Genomic DNA, 15,763 nt, shown 5'->3' on the forward strand with positions numbered 1-15,763 from the left:
AGAAGGGAGGGGGGGTGACGTAACGCGCTGTTGCCAGGCACCGCATTCTGCAGGGGCGGGCGGTGGCGGAGCCTGATTGGCCAGCTTGTTGCTACGGACGACGGAGGGGGCGGAGTCCGAGTACTGTGGAGCCCGTTGGAATGTGCACAAGTGGCGGACTCGCTGCTCGCTCCTTCCCGTGAGCAAAGTCCCACCGGTAAACCTTTCAAAGGAAGATGGGTTTAACTTCTGTGTATTCAAATCTAGTTCTATTAACGAGCACTCCCATCTCACACCAAAATGCTAATTGAGTGTTAAATTTGAAATATTGATCAGGCAATAGCCATAAGAGAGCGTGAAGTGTAAAAAGGATGATGGAATGGTTTGTCAGACGTTATCACATTATTTTGTCATTCTAGGTGCATTTAACATTTATACCTATAATCACGCTTATTTTCCAGCGCTTTAATGTTCGTAAAAATGCGCTTTATATTTTTACCTTACGCACGCCAAATCCTCCCTGCTGGTAAAGCGACATAATCAGATACACAAAACCTGCGTTATCCTCCCTGCTTTTAACATGGTAAAGAGACATAAATTAAATACACAAAACCTGCGTTCATCAGGAAAAACAACGTGAACAAAAGATATGAAATAAAATGTTTTCATTCGAATAGGCCTTAAGCCTCATTTCATCTGTTTTTAAAACTGAATGATGTGTTACTGCGCGTGCAAGCTCTTAAAACATGTGCAAAAATTGATTTAAATTTTAAAAACCAATTTAAATTCAGACAATAACATTCAGCTAAAAACACCCATTTTAATTTAAAACGAAACAACAACAAAAGAGCGGTCATTTTCTCCCCTAAACATTTTTCCGTATGAATTGGTCACAAAAATTCCTTTTTGAAATGGCATGTTGACTTTGCAACCTCTACGTCTTGTTAACTAAAGAGTTACAATCACAGCTCATGAAACACTTTGACAAGACATAATGTGCTATATTTAACATTTGATATGACCAGAAATGCATTTTCGAGTGAGCATTTTTATACAACCCTAACAAACAAAACGTATTATGACACTTTGGGGGGTTTTCTGTCTGCAGGCTGTCTTATTAAAAAAGATTCATCATTTGTATCAAGGTAAGAATGTTTATTCATTGTATATTAATTTCAGCTTTGGAAGATAATCATTGTGCATTTATCAGTTCATTAAAAATCAGACAAAACACGATTTTGATTTAATATTAGTAAAATAAAACGACCGATTATTATTATTGTTATTATTATATTTGTAGCGATTTTGTATCATATCGAGCATTATACAGTTGTATGAAACGGAACGAGAACATTTCTACGTCTATCCTTGAAACGACAGAATATGTAGGTCAAATTTTGAAATAAAAGAAATACAATTCCAACGTGTATTTGTGTGTTTAATTGTTCCACGTGGCGATTGTCGTTGAAATAAATTTTGGATGACTACTTATTTTTAAATGAAAAAAAAAGCCGAGTTAATAATAACGCGTTGCTTTTGTGACAGTGACCCAGTTGTGACACTTATAAAATATTACTTTGTAAAATAAAAATTAAAAGGTAAACTGCAACCTAATTTCGCTTTCACGTAAACGATCTTTTTTTTCTGCTTCAAATGAGTTCCACAAAAATGTTCAAGCAAAGTCAAAGTTATTTATTGACAACAATAATAACAAGCGTCTGTTGCCTCTCTTAGACGATGTTGAGGCTGTGAGCAAATAAGGGAAGCTTGCACGCCAACGTGAAGCAGGAGACCCATGCACGTTTGCTGCATTAAAGCGCGCTCTAGCGTGATCCGAGGCGAAACCGCGTGAAAACGCCAATCAGTCGAGACAGTGCATGTGCAAAGCAGGTCGTTGCTGACACGCACGCAAGCATGCACGTTTGGGCGCAGGCGCTTGAGGCGACGTAGCCCCCCCCCCCAAAAAAAAAGAGAGATAGAGAGAGAGGAGAGACAGTGAGCCATTGGATGTGTGGTTTCTGGGCAACTGGCGCACGCTACACGTCGGCTCCATTTGCAGCAATGCGCAGGCGACATTTTGCTTTTGCAGCCTGACGTGTTAAAATGAGCGAAAACTCCTGCGTCATATTGAGGGGAGAAGGCATTACAAGTTCTGCATCTCTCTGCTCGATTGTGATCAATTCAGCGTGCTCTTATGAGGGGTACACGTGTCTAATAATTTCACAATACACTTCTGCACTGCACTAACGCTCTTTAGGTGTCAGTCAAAATTGCGCATTATTGTAGGGCGAACATACATTTCTAACCTGCCCCCTGTTTTTATTTTTGTTCAAAATGTGTACCGTTAGAATTACCTACAACATACTCTAATGTCCTTGGCATTTATACAGGCCAGTAAGGCCCAAAATGTATTCGAACCCGACATGCAGGCTGCAGGCTGAAGGCAGGCCTCAGACGAGGTCTGACGATAAAGGCGGAATGTGCCGTTCGTTGCAGTTCGACGCATGATCGTGTCGCGCACACGGGGCCCCCGCGTGCACAAGCGGGTCACATGACCGAGAGAATCAAATTATGCCGTGGATAGGCTTCCAGTGTAAAGAAACCGGAGAGACACGCGTGACCCGCACGGAAGAGCATGTGATCTGTTTTGGAAAAAGCCCCTTTTTTTTGCACACTGCATCACTCGATCTAACTGCGGTTTTCGACTTTATGACCAGAATTGCTGAGTCACGGTGACTTAAAAAAAGTCGACGACAAGAGAACCGCGAAGTTAACCTTGAGCCAGCGTGCCCGAGGAAATATATTTGAAATGTCACTGGCTTGTTTTGACACTCCTTCCTTTCCTGCTCTCGTTCTGCTTGTTGCCCTTTAGCGACCATATTTGGTCAGGCCTCACTGGAGGCAGTACAAGTCAGCCCAGCTAGCAGGGAAAGAAAGTCATGCTATGCTTCTATTGTTTAAAACATTTATTTATTCATTTACGTATGTATGTATGTATGTATGTATGTATGTATGTATGTATGTATGTATGTATGTATGTATGTATTAGGGGTGTAACGATACATCGATACACATCGATTAATCGATATAATGCTCTACGATTTATTGGCATCGATGCTAAAGGTAAACATCGATTTATATCGCCGTGTTTGACCTCGGACATTAGACGCGACTTTATTTTGAAATCCAGTTCATTGTTGCTTGCTTCCTCTTTCCGGGAGCAGTGCGCCCGGCGTTGTTGTGTTGTGAGCAGAGCACGCAGGTGAAAGGGGAGGCGACAACTAGTACGCGGCTCCTGGGCTGGTGCTATGGCTAGTGTCCAAAAAGACGAGGAAATTTGCTCCCCTTTAGGCTTCAAGTCATTCGTTTGGAAGCACTTTGGATTCCAAAGAAAAGATGGCTCAACGGACAAGACACGTGCAGTTTGTAAATCCTGCCATGGGGTGATCAAATATTCAGGGAGCACAGATCTCGCCGCACATTTAAAGAAAAAACACCACATCAAAGTTCAGTGTTAAAGTAAGCACTTTGTATACTACAATACTCTTGTAATTTCCTAAATAAAAAGTTTGCAGTACCTTGTTGATTTTGCGTATGAATTGTTATAAATCAGGATATTGTTCTATTTTCTTTATTAAAAAAATATATATATATCGATCGTAGAGCACTATATCGCGATATATCGTGAATGAATCGCAGCAGGCTTTAAGATATCGGCAAATATCGTATCGTAGTTCTTTATATCGATATTATATCGTATCGTGACAAAACCCGCGATTTATACCCCTAGTATGTATGTATGTACCGTATTTTCCGCACTATTAGACGCACCTAAAAACTTACATTTTACTAAAAAAAACACAGTGCGCCTTATAATGTAGAGCGCCTCATATATGGATCAATTGATGAATTTGTTGATCCATACTGGTTGTACACAGTGCTCTGCCAAAATGTTTCAGTACGTTTTAGTACGACTAGTAAATTACAAGGTCGTATCGCTTCCCAACATTACGGCAACTGTAGTCAGGGGGCGTCACCGAATAGCTGTTGTACCCGCGAGGCTATTTCGTCTCAAAATAGGCTGCTCCGTTAATGTTTCGAGTAAATTTACGGATTGATATGGAAGGGAAACATAGGTAAGCAGTACCAATGTGTTAGATCGAACTTTAGTCAGTTCCGATCATTTTATAGGAGATCGTTCGAGAAACGCGATTCTTTACACTTTGCTGAGGCTCATGGGAGATTGCGAGCTGAGGCTCATGGGAATTTGCGGATGGCTAATGCTATAACGATAGCTGCTATACGCACCAGGCTATTTCATGTCAAAATAGACTGCTCTTTTAATGTTTCGAGTAAATCTACGGATCGGTATGGAAGGGAAACATAGGTAAGTAGTACCAATGCATTAGATTGAACCTTTAGTCAGTTCCGATCATTTTATAGGAGATCGTTTGAGAAACGCGATTGTTTACAGAGGGCTCTTTGGTTATTGGCTAGTGGATGCATACCGCAACCCTAGTCAACCTCAGTTTGTTGCAGTATAGCTTCTATTTTATGCGCCTTATAATCCGGTGCGCCTTATATATGGACAAAGTTTTAAAATGGGCCGTTCATTGAAGGTGCGCCTTATAATCCGGTGCACCTAATAGTGCGGAAAATACGGTATGTATGTATGTAGTACATACATACTGTACATACTATGTACAGTGCCTTGCAAAAGTATTCAGCCCCCTTGAACCTTTCAACATTTCGTGACATTTCAGGCTTCAAACATGAAGATATAAAAGTTTAATTTTTTGTCAAGAATCAACAAGAAGTGGGACACAATCGTGAAGTGGAACGAAATCTATTGGATAATTTAAACTTTTTTAACAAATAAAAAACTGACAAGTGGGGCGTGCAATATTATTCGGCCCCCTTCCGCTAATACTTTGTAGCGCGACCTTTTGCTGTAATTACAGCTGTAAGTTGCTTGGGGTATGTGTCTATCAGTTTTGCACATGGAGAGACTGGAATTCTTGCCCATTCTTCCTTGCAAAACAGCTCAAGCTCAGTGAGGTTGGATGGAGAGCGTTTGTGAACAGCAGTTTTCAGCTCTTTCCGCAGATTCTTGATTGGATTCAAGTCTGGTCTTTGACTTGGCCATTCTAACAACTGGATCCGTCTATTTGGGAACCATTCCATTGTAGATTTGGCTTTATGTTTTGGATCATTGTCCTGTTGGAAGATAAATCTCCGTCCCAGTCTCAGGTCTTTTGCAGACTCCAACAGGTTTTCTTCCAGAATGGTCCTGTATTAGGCTCCATCCATCTTCCCATCAATTTTAGCCATCTTCCCTGTCCCTGCTGAAGAAAAGCAGGCCCAACCCATGATGCTGCCACCACCATGTTTGACAGTGGGGATGGTGTGTTCAGGGTGATGAGCTGTGTTGCTTTTACGCCAAACGTATCGTTTTGCATTGTGGCCAAAACGTTCGATTTTGGTTTCATCTGACCAGAGCACCTGCTTCCACATGTTTGGTGTTTATCCCAGGTGGCTTGGCAAACTTTAAACGAGACTCTTTATGGATATCTTTGAGAAATGGCTTTCTTCTTGCCACTCTTCCATAAAGGCCAGATTTGTGCAGTGCACGACTGATTGTTGTCCTATGGACAGACTCTCCCACCTCAGCTGTAGTTATCTGCAGTTCATCCAGAGTGATCATGGGCCTCTTGGCTGCATCTCTGATCAGTCTTCTCCTTGTTTGAAAGTTTGGAGGAACGGACGGGTCTTGGTAGATTTGCAGTGGTCTGGTACTCCTTCCATTTCAATATAATTGCTTGGACAGTGCTCCTTGAGATGTTTAAAGCTTGGGAAATATTTTTGTATCCAAATCCGGCTTTAAGTATCTCGGACCTGCCTGGTGTGTTCCTTTGTCTTGATGGTTCTCTCTGCGCTTTAAACAGAACCCTGAGACTATCAAAGAGCAGGTGCATTTATACGGAGACTTGATTACACACAGGTGCATTCTATTTATCATCATCAGTCATTTTGTACAACATTGGATCATTCAAAGATCCTCCCTGAACTTCTGAAGTGAATAATATTGCACGCCCCACTTTTCAGTTTTTTATTTGTTAAAAAAGTCTAAATTATCCAATAAATTTCGTTCCACTTCACGATTGTGTCCCACTTGTTGTTGATTCTTGACAAAAAATTACAATTTTATATCTTCATGTTTGAAGCCTGAAATGGCGAAATGTTGAAAGGTTCAAGGGGGCCGAATACTTTTGCAAGGCACATACGTATGTATGTATGTATGTATGTATGTATGTATGTATGTATGTATGTATGTATGTATGTATGTATGTATGTATGTATGTACGTATGTACATACGTATTTATTTATTTATTTATTTATTTATTTATTTATTTATTTACTGCCCCCCCCCTCCACGTTTATGGTTTATGTAGAAGGGAAGTTTAATCATGAGTGACCTTTATGCAGAATTTTTTTGATAAGACAGATAAGTCACGATGACGGCAGTAAAATCTAAACAAAGTGCAAATCTTGGAGCACCTTCAGCAATTTTTGCTAGCACGTAACAGATATAGATACGTAATAGCTAAGTGCAGTTCACTTGTATTTCACTTTTGTTTGCTCTTTGAGGAGCGTTTATTTTTTTGAACATCTTTGGGGGTTTTGATTGAAATTTTAACAGCATTACAACTGACTTGGCAGCTCAGTGGCGCACTGGTTAGCATGTCCGCCTCACAGTTAGGAGGGTGCGGTTTCGATTCCACCTCCGGCCCTCCCTGTGTAAAGTTTGCATGTTCTCCCTGTGCCTGTGTGGGTTTTCTCCGGGCACTCCAGTTTCCTCCCCCATCCCAAAAACATGCCTGGTCGGCCGATTGAGCACTCCAAATTGTTCGTCTCTGTGTGCCCTGTGATTGGCTGGCAACCAGTTCAGGGTGTCCCCCGCCTACTGCCCAATGACTGCTGGGATAGGCTCCAGCACACCCGCGACCCCGTGGGGACAAGCGTTATAGAAAGTGGATGGATGGACAATTGAGTTGAGACTCAAACATGTTGCAAAAGTTGCTGCGTTAAAAAAGACATCCATCCATTTTCTGAACCACTTAGTCCCCCACGGGGGTCGCGGGAGTGCTGGAGCCTATCCCAGCCATCAGGACACCCTGAACCGGTTGCCAGCCGATCGCAGGGCACACAGAGACAAACAACCATTCGCACTCGCACTCACACCTAGGGACAATTTGGAGTCTTCAATCGCCCTACCAAGCATGTTTTTGGAAAGTGGGAGGAAACCGGAGAAAGCCCACGCGGGCCCGGGGAGAACATGCATACTCCACACAGGGAGAGCCGGAGGTGGAATCGAACCCGCACCCTCCTGACTGTGAGGCGGACGTGCTACCCAGCGTGCTACCCGGCGCGCCGCCGAGCCGCCACTAAAAAAGACATATCATGTAAAATCCACTTTTTTTTTTATTTTATCGTGCACTTGGGGTCTCCAAGATTGTAGAAAAGTGTAATCTATTCATCCAGGTGTTGCAAAGATACTTTATGATCTGTTTGGGAGATATTTTTTACTCTGTTCAGTTTTCTCCATTTTCTGTTACTTATTTTTATCTATTACGTCACATCCTTTGGGGCGGGACTACCGAACAAGGTAATGGGTGCGGCCAAACGGTTTCGCAAATCCGCCATCTTTATTACTCAGAGAGACTTTTGAAGTCCATGCTGAAGTGGAGAGATCGAAATGTTCCGTTGTTGGATGCATCAATCCACACAACTGCACTGTCCCTCAGCATCAGAACCTCAAAGAAGTGCCTGGTCTAATTTCATTTTTCAAGCAGTGTTCCCACATCTGTGGGAAAAGTCCTGCTTGCTCAAGGACGAGTGTTTCTGAAATCTTTTGTCAGTATATAGAAGGATTCACCGAAAGACTTCGTTTTGTTGATGGTTCAGTTCCTTCAATCTATGGAAACGACGGACACAATATAGCAGTAAGCTTGAGATGACAAAAAGAATCAACTGTATTTCACTTTCATATTATTCTATGATGCCCTCGTTTACATAGCATTAGCGTCAATCTTTTTGCTGATTTTAGAGCTGTGCGCTCTGTTTTCACTTCTTGTGGATGTATTTTGAGTAGTTATATCAGATGAATTGCATTGAAGGTGCTGTATTATTCTTGGGGAACACAATAATATGTTAAATGCATTCATTGTCTTCTTGCTAACGCTAGCATTAGCTTACTGGTTAACTTGACTGCAGTTTACAAGACGTGTTCATAAATATTGTGAGGGAATTTATTTTGTTACATGTTATGTATGGTTGTACTATGGACAAGTCTTCTGCCGTTGACATCTTTTAAACAATCAAAATGTGTGCGGCGCAAATAAACTGTACGTCGGCTAAAAAACTACAAATATGTCAGATCAGAAAGGCAGGCGCACGTCTTGTGGTCGGGAGGGAGTGGGGCAAAGTATCTCATTTGCATTTAAAGTGACAGGTCGTAAAACGGTTTGCTCTGAGTCGCACCTCAGAAGTATAAAAGCTGTGATGCTATCAAAACGAGGAATTCAGACAAAAGCATTGCTGTTTCACTTTACATAGACCACAACTAAATGAGTAAACCGTAAAACGGAAGAATTTATAAACGTGATATGTAAGCTTTAGGTAGTGTCCATTTTTCCATGCTGGACGATTTTAAAGCCCCGGTAGTTGATGATTTTTTGGAATCATCTTATCACATATTTTTCAACATTCACATTAAGCGTTAGATTCAAAACATTAATTTTAAATAATGATCAAGAGCCAAGCCTTACGAGGAACTTTGCTTTCTTTATTGTGAAAGTGTGCCAACAGCAGTAAGCTAACTCGTCTCCCTAAGCAACGTAATGACGATCCTTGTAAGCGAGTGCATCGACAAATGAAAGCAAAACAAAACCCAAAAGGACAGCAAAATTCATGGAAATAATTGTTAAAAGATCCCTTGCAGCTTCTCCCAAATAAATATGCTCGCTTCCGATTCATTCTTGTCGCATTTTAGCATTCTTAAGCTGGTTTTGCATTCAGTGTGCATCTCGAAGGCGAGAGTCAACATTTGCCTTTCAAGCAGCATCAACAAAAAGCAAGCTCGTCTTCAAGTGTGCCTAGCAAAACGTTGATGAGTCACATTTGACGGGTCACGAGCGAGCCTAACAAACGGCAGGCAGCCGCCTTTTCCCATCACGGAATATTCATGAGATGAACAATGCTAAAAAAGTGAGGGCTCACATTTCTCAGACGGAAGAGAGTTTGCGTGCGTCTTTGTCATGTTTGCATCTCAAGACGCGTGCCGAACAAACCACATTCATAACGATGAATCAATTATAATGCCCATGACTGAATCGAGACTGAATAATGAAGGCAATTAACGATCATTGCCTCGTGGAGTAGAAGTAAAAGTAATGAAGTGCTTTCAATTTGATCTTTGATCTATACCAACATGACAAGTTCCTCTCTAATGCGCAGCGGGACCCCAAATAATTGATCGCGTTTGACACTAAAGACGTATAAACCTTTGCACATTTGAGATTACAAGTTTGGTACAGGTATGAAACAACGCAATATACTCGTAGAGTGTTTTTCTTTTTTTGAAGCGGAACACATCTCGTTGAATGTATCCATTGAAATCCTCGAGGGCACTTGCTTGGCTACGTTTCAGAGTTACAGTATAAAACATGTAGGAAACATATTAAATTTGAATGATAAATTATAACTTTGCATATGTACAAAATCTCTGTATGTTTTTTTTCTTTCTACATTATGCACATTTGGACACAATCAGTCTGTCCAGTCAGTGGCTTCCTTAGAAAGAGACGTACTCCTTGAAGGTTACTGTCAAACTGTTTGTTGTGACATCAGTGATGATGATATTTCCCATAAAAGGAGAGATCTTTTGAGCCAGCGCCGCTTTAGTCTTGTTCGGCGTGTCCTGGGTTGCTGTGTTGGTATCTTGGAGAGCGGGTGGGGATTCAGCTTGGGGAGCAGGTTCACTTTGGGCTTGCAGTTCAGGCTCAGGTGCAAGTTCAGGCCGCAACGGCTCAGGCCGAATTTCCGGCTGAGTCTGCCTCTTAGTCTTTGGACAACTCAGATCCATGGGCTCCTCCTGGCCAGCGCAGTCCATGGCATCAGACGGGTACGCACCGACGCGTCCGGCGCAGTGAAGGTCCATGGGTTTGTCCTGAGGCGGACCCAGCGCGCTGTCGCAAAGGCCGAGGCTTTTGGGAGCCTTGGGAAGTCCGCGCTCACCCGCAGGATCGGAGAGTTTTCTCTTGCGGCTGCCAGGGTAGGACGGAATCCGGATGTGATCCATCATGGCGGCGGACGTGGGGACGTTGGCGTCGGCCGGCCAGGAGGTCGGGGGCGAGCTGGCGGTCAGCTGCAGCGGCAGATCATCGGGCAGGTCAGCCTGACCCCGAGCGACCTCCGTGTTGTATTCCTCAGCTGTACTGGGCGAAGGCTTGAAGAAGTGCCTGTCCTTCGGGGAGCACTCTGTGGCGGGGAGGGAACTGCTGCTGCACATCTCTTTGGGAATACCGTTTTTAGCCGTTTTGCTTCCGTGCGCCGGGTTGTTTTGGCCGCTTTGGCTTTTCTCAGCGCTTGACGGTTCCCCGTGTTTGCCCTTTGCCCCGTGAACCTTGTGAGCGTCCATATACTTGCTCATGACGATGACGATACGTCCGTTCTTGTTTTTGTTCTTTATGATCTTCATTTTGCCATTGACGGCGCTCGGGAGCGTGGCGTCCTTGGGATTAGGCTTGAGCGCTTGCTCGCTTTCCGCGTCTTTGGGAGCAGCTTTTCGCAGCTCCACCGCCAGCTCTTTGACTTTACTCAAGCAGCCCGTGTCTTTGTCGCGAAGCCATTTCTGCTGCAACGCCAGCGGTAGATTCCAGCCGGGGTTGGCAGCTTTGCTGGGCGCTTCCTGAACTTTGACCACCTTCTTGAGCTTTGAGGCCTGAGCTTGGTACATGCTGGGGTCAGGCTCATAGTGGTGGTGCTTCTTGCTGTTGAGCTGGTAGACGTACTTCTTCTTGGTACTGGCCAGCTGATCGACAGGCACCTCCTGGCTGCTGGGCTGGTACTGATGGTGCTTCTTGCTGTTCAGCTGATACTGCTGGGGCTGGCAACGCTGGAGCGGGACGGCATCCTCCTTGGGACTGTCATCTACGTCCGGAGAGGCGTCCTCCAAGCCCGCGGGTATACTCGACCTCCGGGCAAACGAGGGAACCTAAAAGGATAGACAAGATATTTTAGTCAAAAGGATGGGCATTCCTGTCTTTATGGCTGTGTCAGAATGTTTTGGCCACCTTGAGTGGACCTGAGCAAAAGGCATTAGTTTGACAAAGCTTTGCTGATTGCGCAAAGGAATGCAGACAATTCTTTTTGTCTACACTGTTTGATATGAACAAATAAAGTGCTCCACAATGTTTTTGCCCCACCGTAATAATTCGGGAGTTATGACAGTCTTGCTCAAGCAACACATCATATGGCGATGCACAATACCTGACAGATAGACTCAATTCTTTAGTTCTGATTAAAAGGCACTCTGGCAAATAGAAGGACTGCGCTGTAGCAGATCCAAGCCACCAGCTCGCCCCTTTTTCCCTTTGGCACAGGCTGACCCCTCAGAGCGGAACGCTCAAGAACCTTTGGCTGTGACCTCAGGTCAGACAAGTCCCAGCAGACATGTCACGCTTCAGCTATGATTCCTGACCACGACCGACTGAGCGCAGCGATGGGCCTGCACGTCCATATTTGCTTCCTAACAAGCTCCATTAAACCTCGAAAACTATACAAACCCTAGCGCAACACAGCGCTAATTTCAGCCATTTTGTGCCAGGCTCAAACACGGAACAACTAGCTCTAAACTGAGTGCGTCCAAAAGTGACTATCCACCCGGTGAGAGGAAACACTAAACAGTCAGATGCAACAAGCTAGATCGGGCGCAACCTTGGGAAACAAAGTGAGGACAAGGCAGAACGACAACCTCTCTCCCCTTCCCGTCGCCATCTGAAGGAAAACTAAAAATAACGCCCAGCATAATAACAGCCGCTCGAGAACACCTGACAAGAATCTACCCCCTCCCCCTCTCCCGCCTGACCTCTCACCCATGGAGAGGCGTGATGACAATTACCTGCAGTGGAAGATGTTTTGCTTTGGGGCCCCTTTTGCGATATCCCATCAGGTGCTCCTGCCTCTCCCTGCGAAAACAAAGCAAAATGATAGCTTGGCGCGTCACGTCACACGAAGCCGAAAGGGCGGGGGAAACCGTCCTCCGTTTTCCTTCACCTAGTATTCAAGGTCAAACGTGCAGTTTGGCTATGAAAAGCCAACACGTGATGTGGGTGAGCCATCGCAAAGCATTGTGGTCCTTATTTGCATTGGTAATCGTCCCGCTATGTGTTGTCATTATACCTGCCGAAATTCAATTAAGACTCGCTGCGTCTCGTTCAGATATTCTCCCTTCTGCCATTCCACGTCCTCACAACGGTAATCAGGGTCATGAGGTACATGTCAAACCGGACAAATGCTTGTAGATAACCCCCGAGCATGAATACGAGCTCATAGTTTAGAAGAAAAGAAGAAGAGGGGGGATTTTGAAGACACAATGTGGATAATGCGGTTGTCAGGGCCAGGCCAGGATGAAACGTTACTACCAGGAATAAACCTTGACGAATCACTGACTCGTAAATAACCAGGGGCGGATGAAGGCCGGCCAACCGAGCACGCTTTGGGCCGACAGATGTTCAAGACATCAAGGCTGCTGTAATAAACAGTCGGGCGCAAACGCTAAATCCAACGAGGTGACCCCTATTCACAGAAGATTTGGCAATTACGGGCTCCCTTGTGGGATCCCCTCCCCCATCCATCCGCCAGGAGCGGACGGGGAGGATTCCACGCAAACTGCACACGGGCAGCCCATCAGGACGCAGTCAGACGCACACGCGCCGTACAAGTCGGTGTGTCCATTAGCCTCTTTGGAAAATGCTAATTTGTTGTTTACAGTGAGTGCGTCTACGGGTCCTGCAGGCCCTTACGGAATCTTTGGCCGCGTTAGCATTCAGTCATAATAATAATAAGAATAATTAAATAATAATACTGCCTCATATTCACAGAAAAGATGCGCGATATAATCAATGTTTCCTATGTCGAGTGTGTCCTTGTTCAAGAAACTCCCACCAGCCCTTTTCCCAGGATAGCAACCAGTGAGTGGGTCAAGAGGGGTATCAGGGAGAGTGGAGTGTAGCCCCTCCCCCATGCCCATATAAGGTCACGGTCGAGTTGGAGCAGGTCCACATTCAAAGTCCAGCGACTCTCACCTGTATTGAAATGCAACGAGGAGGCGCGGGTCAAGGATGTTTTCCTCCGGCTCCCATGTGTTGTATCTGCAGGAAAGGGCCCAAAAAAACTGTCATTAAGATGATGGGACAACAAAACACCAACAATAGTTTAGAGGTTAAATACGGACATAAGCACAGCCAGTGCATAACAAGCAGCTCGTTTGACGGCAAACAATTGGTTAGGAAGAGGGTGAAATCAAGCAAAACACATCTGTGTGTGTGTGTGTGCGTGTGTGCGTGCGTGCGTGTACGTGTGTACGTGTGTGCGCGCGTGCGTGTGCTGTCTCCGCGCGCCAGCATACAGTCGGCCATTTTAGCAGCACTGTCTCTCAAATTCGTTGGCAGAGCAGAAATAATTAAAACGGGATTACATAGCCGTGCCTACCCTCCCTTTTCTCCTCGCATAAATTAGTGAAGGCATCCACGGATGAAACACTTGCCCGCCTACACACACACACACACACACATGCACACGCACACACTGCGCCCATGTATGCCCTCGCCAATTTGTATTATCCACAAATTAAGCGGAACATGCAGCATTAGGACTTACTTGGGAGACCATCCCCGCCACTTGACCAGGTATTCAATCTTCCCCTGCGTTCATTGGGAGAGAGAGCGAGAGTGAGAGATGTATATTCCCCGAGGCTTTAAACGCACCAATGCAATACGTGCGCCTTTTTACCCTCGCCCAAAAAATAAAAAAAATAAAACGCGCCACGCAGTTTACCTTGCGAATGCGCTTCTTTTCGATGCCCTCCACCGCAAAGACGTGCTCTCCGGCGGCAGGGAGCTCCATTCTCGCCGCAATCCGACCGCAAGCGACGGGGTAGGGGCGAAAGCGATGTGCAAGGAAGAAGGGAAAAAAGCCAGACAAGGCAGGGTGGTCGCGTTCGTTCGCTGCCTTGGTAGTTTTCCAGTGTGTATCCAAATCCGAAGTGTTATCCCCCTCCAGCTCGCGTAGTCCCTCCTTTTTTACAGTCCATGCACAGTCCTGGCAGTGTGCAGAGAGTCACAGGCGAGCGGTAGTGAACTGATCCAGTCGTGCAAGAGCTCCGGCTTTGGCGCATGACGTCAGGAGGGGAGGTGGAGACCTCTCCTGGTTGGGCTCCATCCCTTCTTCACCTTCGTTGTGGACGTGTGGGAATTCACATAAATCACCACGTTAAGTGTCACGGCACATAGGCGCCCTTGCTTTATTTTATGTCACAAAGGAAGATCCGCCCTCCTCCTGTTTGTTTATGTTGGCGCGCAATCTTGCACGCGCAATGCGTGTGAAAATGTTAAGCACAAAAAGAGGAGTGGTCCGTTCGTTCACAAGCAGGCTGGTTATTTGGAAAAATGGCACCGCAATCGCGCTTTTAAATGACTCAATAAAAGGCAAGCACGACTCAGTTATGAACCTGGGGCAGCTTTAAACAAAGGCAACGCGTTTAGAGTTCCAAGACGAACCTTAATTTAGGGTCTTGTGTGTCTTTAAATACTGAAGAACTACGTGGCATAGAAACAGGTGAGGGACAGGTGCGGAATGCTTTTGGGACTTTAAAACGTAGCACAATTCTTTGTAATGAAAGCCCATTACGATTTACAAACAAAATATGTTAAATGCTACTTGACGAAACGTGCTGTTGCGTTCTAAAATATTTTGCATGAAATCCTTCCGCGATTATTTGTAGGGAGAATTTCCAGGGTGAAATGCATAATGTAGAGGTGAATTTCCGGTGCAATTCGGCTTTCCTCCCTCAAGGCTAATCTCTGGGCAGTTAAATGGGTAAAAGGTCATTCTGATATATGAACCAAATCCGCATTAAAACAATGTTGAGATATAGAGGTGCCAAATTCCTCCATCGTGAGTTTCAAGGTGTTGTTGGTGGGGAGATTTGGAAGTCCGATAAAGATAAGATGTGCATCCTTTTTTTTTTTAAAGTGATTTTACAGAAACAGCAAGATTACGACAGCAGCAAGGACGGATATTGTGATATTGTAGAATTATGCAAGTTCCCCCTCACTTTCATCCAGTTCAAGATCTTACTTGGTCACTGAGTTCAAATAAGCTACAGTTACCCAGAATCAAAAAATGAGTGAATTGTGAGTACTCATGGTGAAAATTGACTCAGTTTTGTGTGTGCGACTGTGTGTGTGTGTGTGGGGGGGGGGCATATTCTGTCAGTGTTGCCAGATTTCAGTTATAATTCTGCTTTTTGTATTTACTCACCCTTTCAAATCCTCCACCAATGCACGTGCTTGTCGTCTTGTAGCTTCTTGACTTTTTTTTGTTTATGATTTTACTTTGCGTTATACCTTTTCTTAAATTAAAAAAAAAAAATCCCAGTATTGCATCGCGGAGGCTTACATTTGGATCTGCTCACTGCACTGAGCAAATATAGGTCACACA

At 44.6% G+C, this 15,763-nt stretch overlaps 1 protein-coding gene across 2 annotated transcripts; it reads right to left on the reverse strand.

Moving 5' to 3' along the window:
- Positions 1-8,804: 8,804 nt before the first annotated feature.
- cbx4 (chromobox homolog 4 (Pc class homolog, Drosophila)) lies at positions 8,805-15,763 on the reverse strand. 2 transcript variants are annotated; one of them, XM_061303796.1, is made up of 6 exons: positions 15,584-15,763; positions 14,099-14,493; positions 13,922-13,965; positions 13,348-13,413; positions 12,162-12,228; positions 8,805-11,255 (listed from the first exon to the last, which is right to left on the reverse strand). In XM_061303796.1, the coding sequence occupies exons 2-6, from the start codon at positions 14,165-14,167 to the stop codon at positions 9,834-9,836; spliced, it is 1,668 nt and encodes a 555-aa protein (XP_061159780.1). In that variant the 5' UTR covers positions 14,168-14,493; positions 15,584-15,763; the 3' UTR covers positions 8,805-9,833. The 2 variants fall into 2 exon arrangements, with proteins under 2 accessions (XP_061159780.1, XP_061159779.1); XM_061303795.1 differs by lacking the exon at positions 15,584-15,763 and having other exon boundaries at positions 14,099-15,525.

Source organism: Syngnathus typhle, linkage group LG17 (assembly GCF_033458585.1).
Source record: "Syngnathus typhle isolate RoL2023-S1 ecotype Sweden linkage group LG17, RoL_Styp_1.0, whole genome shotgun sequence".
NCBI lineage: Eukaryota > Metazoa > Chordata > Actinopteri > Syngnathiformes > Syngnathidae > Syngnathus > Syngnathus typhle.